Source organism: Temnothorax nylanderi, unplaced genomic scaffold (assembly GCF_030848795.1).
Source record: "Temnothorax nylanderi isolate EJ_2023f unplaced genomic scaffold, tnyl_v1.0 TNYL_tig0114_pilon, whole genome shotgun sequence".
NCBI lineage: Eukaryota > Metazoa > Arthropoda > Insecta > Hymenoptera > Formicidae > Temnothorax > Temnothorax nylanderi.
The window spans coordinates 292743-302946 of NW_027249176.1; the positions used below are offsets into that span (position 1 = coordinate 292743).

Here is a 10204-nt window from a genome sequence, read left to right on the forward strand (position 1 = left end):
AATCAGCGTGAAGAAAACTTCCAACGCGGCCATTATGCTTCTAGATCCATTTCCCAAAGACGACCGTTGTGTTTTCTGAACACCTGTGATTTTGTGAGGTTATGAGAGAGCATGGTGTTTGTTGGTGGTTGTTTCAAGAAATAAACCGGCGTATAAAAGTTTGTACAATTATATAAATCGCATTATTATATATATTATACATATTGTACATTAATATTATTGTATAATTAATTATTAATATTACTGTATAATTATATAAATCGCGTTATGTATATTATATGTTAAGTACGTTGACTGTTATGACAAATATTGTTGTTTATATCGTATTTTTTTACGCATTGTTTAACATACTTTCTGTAGAAATTTGAATGAAGAAGGAATAAATATTTATTGCTTAATAGAATTTTATGCCGTAATTGACGTAATAGAAATAATACCACATGTTATAAAAAGGAAGATGTTTCTGTTACTATTTCTTCATTCAATATTATTTATTATATCTTAATTGGTATTTTTTATATTTGATATATTTATCTGTATTATTAGAAAAATGGCTCAACAAATTGCACATGACATAAGCAAGAAGCAGAGGACGAATGATATAAAAATAGAAGGAGATGTTACCTTCTTTCAAATGAGACTTCCACAAGATATTCTGGATGGGTTAATATCTGCTGGATTTCAAAAACCATCTCCTATTCAGTTGAAAGCCATTCCGTTAGGCCGTTGTGGATTTGGTATTATAGCTATATTATTATATATGTATAATATTAAAACAATAATGATTTTTTTATATTAAAAGTGTTAATGGTTTACAGATTTGATAGTACGTGCAAAATCAGGGACTGGAAAAACTTTAGTATTTGGTATAATAGCTCTTGAAACTTTAGATATTTCAATACAATCACCACAAGTTTTAATAATAGCACCTACGAGGGAAATTGCGATTCAAATAACTCTTGTTATTCAAGCAATAGGTGCAAAAATAGAAGGTATAGTCTAAAATATTATTGCTATATTTATTTTCTAAAAAATTTATCTTTATGTCTTTGTCAATTACTTTTGCTGTTTTAGAATTAAGAGTTGAGTACTTTGTGGGAGGAATGCCATTAGAAGAAGATAAGAAAAAACTGAACAAATGCCATGTAGCTGTTGGTGCACCTGGTAGAATTAAACATCTAATCGAAAAGGGATTTCTTCATGTTTCAAAAGTCAGATTATTTGTTCTTGATGAAGCAGACAAATTAATGGAAATTAGTTTTCAAAAGGATATCAAGTTAGTATTGAGTTTAAGGATTTAGTATTCAATAAATTCATATGTACATGCTCGCACATATGAATCTAGATAGATTAGTATGTAATAGACTTTAATAGGCTGTGCTAGTGCATATTATTGTATCTAGTCAAATTTCTTATCAACAATTTGTTCTGCAATTTACTAAAATTAATATGCTTTTTTATAGCTATATATTTTCTAAGCTACCATCCAGCAAACAAATTATAGCTTCAAGTGCTACTTATCCTGGAGATTTAGAAACATTTCTGCAAACTTACATGTCTTCTCCAGTGTTAACATCACCAAATATTGATGGACCAATTTTGATTGGAATCCGACAATTTGTGGCTGTGGTTCCAGCATATCCCAATGCGATGAAACAGGTTTTTTCCCTTTATTTACAAGAATTAATCAGATTTTATTTTATTAACAAACAAATTCTGTATAATCTATTTGTTTATATTTTTAGGTACAAACAAAAGTTGATGAGCTGGTAAAAATTTTTACCAATATTTCATTTAAGCAAAGCCTAGTCTTTTCAAATTATCAATCACGGTATGTTATTTTTTAATTGTTTCATTTTTAATATTTAATTTGTTTAATTAATATTTAATTTATTTATTGTTCTATTTTTGTTATAGAGCTCAATCAGTAAGCAATAAGATTAATTCATTGGGTTTTTCATCTTCATATATTGCTGGAAATCAAGATATGACTAAAAGATTGGAAGCGATTGAAAACTTAAGAAATCTCGAATGTAGAATTATGTTGACCACGGATCTAACTGCAAGGGGTATAGATATAGAAAATGTTAATATGGTCGTAAACTTAGACATACCCAACGACCCGGCGACGTATTTACATAGAATTGGCAGGGCTGGTCGCTATGGATCTTATGGAATTTCCATCACAATTATTTCCGAAAATGAGCTTTCGTCGTTCAAAAAATTACTAGCTTCGATTGGTGGACTAAATTTTTGTTTGTTTAAACTCAATTCTGATTACACGGAAGATGTTTGGGTTGATGATACGTCAGGGTTTGAAAAAATTGATTTGGGATCTGAGAAAAGTCTCATAAAGTTGCCAGTCATTGATAAAATGATCCTTGAATCTAAAAATGGTGCACCTATAAAAATACCTATATCAGAACATATATTACCTTCAGTGGCCAGTGATACATCATCAGAAAATAATGTTGCAAATGCTTCTACTGCGAAAGATGAAGAATCTAATAACGTTTCGCTCCAGAGTACAGCAAGCAGTGATATTTCGTCAATAGAAAGAAGTGACACACCTGCAAGAGATGACGAATGTAAAGTACCAAAACACATGGCGATCAATACGTTATCATCGAAGAATAATGTTGGAAATACTAGTAAAATTCGTAAAAAACGTAAATCGTCAAAAAACAAAAAATGCCACAAAACTGTCTCTGATGATACACCTGTGAGATCAAGATCTAATTTAGATGAGGAGATAAAAATTAGTTCATTATTTCAACATTACGCTCCAGGCAGAACTGATTCTGTAGCTAATACTTCTAAAGAATCTGAAGAGACATCGACTGTAAAATCTGCAGATGAAAATTCTAAAGAAAGTAAAGTTGTAAACTCATCATCCACATCAAAAAATATATATACCTTTACAATAACACCTTCAGATGATGCTTCTCTTATGGAAGAATTGAATAAAGACGTCGTGTTTAAAGTAGCTCTGTCAGATAAAGAGAATCGCGAATTATCAGATGCTGAGGTTGAAAACATTGTTCAATATATGAAAGATTCATTAATCATAAAAAAAGAAGATGATGCATCAATTTCTGTGTCCAATTGTGATAAAGAGGATGATAATGAAAAAACGTTTATACAAATTTCTCAGGATACATTTTCTACAAAAGATTCTGATTTCATGCATAGTTTACCTATAAATGAATTAGATAACAGTGAGAACGATCACATACGGATAATAGTAAACAATTATTTGGTAACATATGCTACAAAAATTATCGAAAATGACGATAACGTTTGTAATGATGAAGAATCTCTATTGAGAGTAGCTTCCAAGTGGAAAGAGTTACTCGATTTTGAAATTAATTTGTTAGACAATACGTATAAAGACATGACCGAATCTATTTATAAACTATTACACGAAGAACATTTTTCAGCTCTCAAAACTTTCCTTAATATACAGAAACGGGCTTTCTTGTGTATTTTTCCAGAACTTCGTAATGATGAAGAGGTGCAGGATACTTACATATATTCAGCATCTAATTCAGATAATTTGTTAGATATGTACACAGAAATAGAAGATTTCAAAGGCCGTTTCTATACATTAGGTACTAAATTTAACGCATTTTTTCCTTATCCTATAAATGTTGATGAACATATGCCAAATTTAATGATGTCAAACTCTGAAATTAAAGAATACCGCGAGGCACTACAATATTTGAGAACTTGTCAAAATCCCAATGAAAAATTATTAGAAATAATAGATTATATAGCATGTTTAAATGAAACTGAAACATGTGATGTGATTCAGAAAATAAGAGAGCAAAATTTGGCATTCTCGGAAATAAAAGCGCTTCTTAAAGAAACAGCAGAAAGAACTGCAAAAGATGATGAGTTAGCGGAGGATGTACAACTGTCTAAAAATCTGGTTTCTTCGAAAAATGATAAATTGGCGAAGTATGCACAAATGTTTAAGAAGCAGGGACTTTTAGAAAATCAAGATGACGGCATAGGTAAATACCATAAGACTTCTGAAGTGGATACTCCAGTAACAAATGTAGTAAATGGTAAAGATTCAAAAACAAAGAAAGTGCAAGAAGTTTACTCTAATAAAGTTACAGTTGCCAGTCAAAATAAGCATGAAATACAAAATACGAATGGCGTTTTTACTGATACAATCTCCGATCAAAGACACGAAAATATAGAAGTTCGACAAACGGATAAAGAAAATGATGAAGAAACATACGGTACTTCAAGCGAGTCGTCTTTTATATTATCTGAAAAGGATGTTACGTATTCAAATTATACTGATAAAGTCGGTTTAAACAACGGACAGAAAGCGTCACCCACCAGTAGCAGTAGTCAAAAGTCCAGTAGGGAGAACATTCAGCAAAGTAAAGTTAAAACCGTGCAAACTAAATATACACCTGTACAAACAAATAACATTGTTTACAACAATTTGAATGAGTTTAGCAAACATGATAAACATGTAACGTTTCACACACGTGATCCAAAGGATAGCGTAGGTATAGATAATTCAGTTACCTCAACAAGGTATTCAAGGATATCAAATTCACGTGCGAACGTGAATGCAAAGAAAACTCCTCAACCTTTGTCGAATCCAGCGCAAAGCTTTCCGTGGATTCCAAATTCTAATTTATATTATAATTTAGAAGAGCAAGCGTGCTCATCGAATCAAATTTATCATGATCAGTGCAACGAACGTGTACCTGCATATCCCTGTTCTTCCGGGACATACGCTCAATCGTCGCGATTTAATCGCACACTACGATACTTGGAACAGAAAACCAATGATCGTTCTACAAATTTAGGAGATCACAGGCTAGGCAATGACTTAGTAAACGATGTTTATTCATATGAAGCAGATGTCGAGAGATTCCTATCGTCGTTAAGGAGGCAAACAGATCAGCTGCATCTCAAGATCTATAAATCGCAAATGTTTGAGAATTGGATTATGTACGATCAATAATCACGCGGGGATTCGACTAATAAGATATATAATGTCGTCTGTTCAATTATATTCACATAGACCGTACTGCGAGCGCATTTTCGTTTTTCGGATACTTTCTCACGATGTGTTTTATGATCAAGCGGCGGCAAAGAATGACATGTGAATCGATCGATAGCGAAAGGTCACGCATCGCCGATACTTAACACGCATCGACGAGGCTTGAACTGTGTGTGCCGGGGGTAACCTTTTCCTACCGATTCTACGCTAACTGCAGTTATGCAACTGGATGATCTTTTGCGATCGGGTCCTGGTATAGTCTCATCGATCGAATATTGTCGCTTGTCAGTAGTGAGGATACTTTACCATGTACATCTTTTTATAAAAATCGATAACATCTATTAACACGTATGTAAATATCGTTTGTGCGCGCGAGTCGTGCGATTTATTTCGCGATTTACAAAATAAGTTATGTGATTACATGTTGAGCGATTAATGAGAAAGATTGATTGATTGATTTTTTATCCTGCATAAATAAATATTTTTCTTATCTGTAAATGTTTTATAATTGTTTAAATGGATAGAGCTGGATACACAAAGGATGTGATTTTATCGATACTTATATAATATATACTTATTTATGAGTAGATATATTATATACGTAGAGATTGGAGAAACATCCAGTGTTTTTAATTTTACTTTTAGTTAAATAAAAATATCTGATTCACTTTAACAGTCCCCACAAATTTTTTAAAATAAAAATAACGAGCAAAATAAAATACAGAAATATGTATGTATCAAATTTTACTCAGAATAAAATTATCATTGAAGAAAGGTATGTAACAATTTATCCTGATATTAAATAACATGCAGAGATATTCGGCAGTGACTCGTTAATCACAATCCGACCTGTCCGGATAAATTTGTCAAATGATACTCCGACATTCGTTCGCCGCTTGCCGGCTGTGTTAGAAGGATCAGGTTTCTAAGGCGTCCTCATCCTCAGAGGGGGCGGGGGGAGGGTGGAGGGAGGGTCGGGGGCTAGAGCAAGAGAAAAAAGGGGAACCACCTTACGAAACTCGTCTCGTGAGAAATTCGGAGTAAACCCCCCTGTCTGGTGCCCTTGTCCCTTTATTCGCGAAATGATCGCGTTTGAGGTGCGCGCCTAAGAGCAAACTTCAGTCGGCGACCACGTGCTACCGCGCGAAGCAGTGCGCCGCGTGCCCGCGATTACCCAGCGTCCGCGTGCAGTATCGTGTCGTCGTGGTGTTAATTAGAAAATCGATCGTTTAACGCGCGCGTCTCGTCGGTCCGGCGATCGTTGTGTTGACGTCAACGGTCAGTGGTCAGGTCCGCATTACTCCGCATTACCCCCGCGCTCGCGAGATATGTCGTACACGCGCAAGCACTTCAAGAGGACGCCGGTCTACGTGGTGGAGGATCACGATGAGGTGGGTATATTCGAACGCCGTTCTCTCGCTCTCGCGTTCGTTAGGCCGCGGACGATGCAGGATGCAGCGTAGCGCCTAGCGCAACGCGCCGCCAGATGTCGCGGCGTTAGTGGCGCGCAGCGCGCGCTCCGAAATCGTCGTACACGTACACACTACACTACACACGATCGAAATTCTGAATGACATGTATGTATGTGAGTGTACTCAAATGTATAAGTTCTGAAGATCATATATATATATATATATATATATATATACACACAAACGTAACATTAAAATGAATGATTAGGATTGATATACTCTCTCTTCTACATATACAATAAATTCTTTCGCGAATTAAACTATGCGCAGATTATTTTTGTGTTTTTCTAGAGTATGCCCTAAAATTATCTTTTGATACATTAATATTTTTTTTATGACTGTCTGACATAATTATATATTATTGTTAAATTATTGCTGACTTTTGAATTTTTGAAAGAAATATGGAAAAGGATATCATGTGACAAGAAAATAAGATTGTTATTCAATATTTCGTAAGATTCACGTAACAAATCTCAGCGATTCTGAAATTTATTTGTTTATAAACAAATATCTTATTGTAACTTTTACGTAAATGAGTGCATATTAATTATATATGTTATATAACGAAATCAATCGAATTCCAAATAGATCTTCAGATATTTTGAATTTGAATAAGTGAAGAAGATCAGCCGCTCGTCAGGAATCGACTAACTGATCCTGACTGATCCAACTTCAAGTAACTTCAAGTCGATCTCAAAGTTTAAGTTCGAGATCTCGACGCCATATGCGCTACTCCGCGCATCGCGCATCGGTCGAGTACGCGACGCGAACGCGAGATTCAATTTTCGAACGAATTTTTGATAAACGCGCCCTGTTTACGACATCCTCAGGTCTTACCGTACATATATCGATGTATGGGGTCGAAGCATCTGCCCTTCGAAGGTAACACCTTCGTACATCTGGATTCGCATCCCGATATGCTGATACCGAAGGAGATGCCGGCCGATACGGTGTGGGACAAGGATCGACTGTTTAGGTGCGTATGTGTAACAATCATATTTGTGAGTTTCATACAACATTTGTCCTTTGTTGAAACATCAGCGAATGATCTTCCTTCGGCATGCGAGAATAGACCTGAAATTTTTGAATCAAATTTTTACAAATACGTAATGCATCGATAGGAGGAGGTTAGAGAGAGAACCATCTTCTCTCTCTTTTTCTCTTTCCGGACACTTTAGAGAGAGAAGTATCATTTTCTCTCTCTTTTCCTCTTTCCGTACTTCCGGACACTTTAGAGAGAGAAGTATGTTACGTTATCATTGAAACTATCAATTATTATTATTTATTCTTATAAAAAATTATAAGCTGTGTATTACCAAACTCGTTATCGTTATTAAATTTTAACTTTTTGAAAATTGTATATTTTTAGTAATATTTCTATATTCGAGATAATTAAAGAGAGATATTGATATTTAAATATGCAAAATATAATAGCGTACAAAAAAACGTCGTTCCTCATTTTTACTCACTCTCTTGCAAAAGATTCCAGAAATAATTTAATTGATTAATGTTATTTAATTGTGGTGCAAATTATCAGTATATTAGAATATCAGCATTTTAGACTTGCACATGGTAAACATATCTCTTAAGTACAATGTGCACTTTTGATAACGTGGATCGTAAAAAGTGAGAGGAAAAGAAAATACAAAAAATACACAGCTTTTCAATCTATGAATAAATTTTATAAGCGAATAATTATCGCGAAAATAATTATTAATAATCATTTTGTTCTTCTCACTCTTTCAGCGAGATCAGTATCGAAAATTGGATTCTGCCTGCAGTGTACGCGGGTCATCTTAAGAACCTGATCTGGGTGAAACCACCGTGGGCGAATCAGATGACCGACGGTATACTGACATTCCTCATCGGCAAGCATAAGGAGACCGGCGTGATAAGGTGAGTGTGTATAATCGATATAATCTTCTGATTCATAGATTATTTATTCGAAGCGTCACCCCAACTCTCGTTCTCTCGATTTGGCGGATCGCGATTATTTCGTTTAATTATTAAAACAATTTTTATAACTCATACAAGATTGCTTATTGTTTTGTTATTTATTCTCAGCTCAATAATATAAAAAATAGCGCGAATGCACATCACTGTTTGTACCAATGTCGAGCTCTTAATTTTACTACAATTAAATTTCTCTTGATGTCGAATGATTTTCACGTAGAGCAATACACATATGTAACATAGTTAAAAGTAATATGACATACAAAAATATTCGAGCGTTGAATATGTAAATTCGCTCATAATTTTAAAATATAATATATCGAGTACTACACGCATATCCATTTATTTTAAACTTTCTCAAATGCGTAGATCCGTCGATAGTTTCTTATAAATAAACTTTTTAGTAAATTATGTGCTGGAAATTTAATTACCGATCATGCCATTGTGTGGTGAAGAAACCGAATACTGCAGTAATGTCTAATTATCGCGACAGTTACCGCAGTGATACAATCTCCTCGTAAAGGTCATTTTACGCGGTTGAAAGGTGGTAATATGTGTGCGGCGAGAGAAAAGTCGTCACACATCGGCAAAAAAGGACATAGACGGCCATAGGGTTGACGAGTCGAGAGAACGAACGAGCGGGGAGGAAAACAGGCAACTAAAGTAGCAAAAGGGAAGCCGACACGTCGCGGCGATATATATATGCCGCGAGAAACTCATGATTCAGCGGTCCGTCAGGACTTGAGTTATGTTTCTCGAATTACCGTGGGGATATATGTCCGTGCAACGTGAGTGATACATGCCGATTATGTCATGATCCTCCTTTACTTGTGTCTTGATTGATTTCTATTAGCTATGTATACTAGCTTTTGGTAGTTTAATAGTGCTAATATTTTACCATACTAATTATAATAATCGACACTTTATTTATTGGCCAGATATTTAGCCATCAGATACTTATCAGGCTTAAGCTGAAATTAAAGACTTAAAACAAGAAATTTTTCTAATAATTTGATTATTTACAAGAGATTAATGCAGAATATTTATTTGTTTATGTTTTTAGAAAAACAGAAAAATAGTAAATTATTAAGTAAGATTTATTATTACTACTCTTTTTATTTTTGTAAAAACAAAAACGGATTAAAATTGTATTATTTTGAGAATAATCAAAATTATTAGAAAATTTTATGTGAGTTAAAATATGAAATAGAAATTATAGTAATAATACATTATTAGTAATTCCATCACATATACCTACCCACACACATATTAATGATGTATCTAGTATCAAAAGTAAAGGAATTTTAAAAAAGTGGAATTATGAAAACGGTTTTGCTTGTATGTCTATAATTTTAAATGATTTTTAAGAATATCAAGGATTATATTAAATATAATTAGGAATAATAAAATAAAATCTTATTATTGCGCTTTTGTCAGCAATTATGGCGGAAGGCTTTTAATATTCGTATACATAATTACTTTAATCCGATGATATATATTATATGAATATATGTTGCTGTTAATAATCTTAATTTATATCAATTAATCTTCGCTTAATTAATTTGAGTAATTAAAGTGAGATTGCACATCTGATGATTTACACACTTCGAATAACCTGGGCATTATCTTGAAACACGGCGCATATGACCCGAATTACAGTTGTAAATCGAAATTCGCGGAGCATAACTAAAAAAAAAGAGAGGGAAAAACATAAATTGCATACCGCGAAAAGAGGTTAATGGTCTTA

General features: G+C 33.8%; 2 protein-coding genes across 3 annotated transcripts in view; both read left to right on the forward strand.

Moving 5' to 3' along the window:
* Positions 1 to 71: 71 nt before the first annotated feature.
* LOC139776206 (uncharacterized) lies at positions 72 to 5530 on the forward strand. Its single transcript, XM_071712742.1, has 7 exons — positions 72 to 158; positions 547 to 737; positions 819 to 992; positions 1075 to 1276; positions 1464 to 1659; positions 1746 to 1831; positions 1918 to 5530. The coding sequence occupies exons 2-7, from the start codon at positions 551 to 553 to the stop codon at positions 4991 to 4993; spliced, it is 3921 nt and encodes a 1306-aa protein (XP_071568843.1). The 5' UTR covers positions 72 to 158; positions 547 to 550; the 3' UTR covers positions 4994 to 5530.
* A 640-nt stretch (positions 5531 to 6170) lies between these two features.
* Mesr6 (misexpression suppressor of ras 6) overlaps positions 6171 to 10204 on the forward strand; it is a 199316-nt gene continuing 195282 nt past the window's right edge. For both annotated transcript variants that reach the window (XM_071712755.1, XM_071712754.1), the window contains exons 1-3: positions 6171 to 6423; positions 7335 to 7480; positions 8251 to 8400. In XM_071712755.1, coding sequence (XP_071568856.1) covers positions 6361 to 6423; positions 7335 to 7480; positions 8251 to 8400 — 359 coding nt within the window. In that variant the 5' untranslated portion in view covers positions 6171 to 6360. The remainder of the gene's footprint in view (positions 6424 to 7334; positions 7481 to 8250; positions 8401 to 10204) is intronic.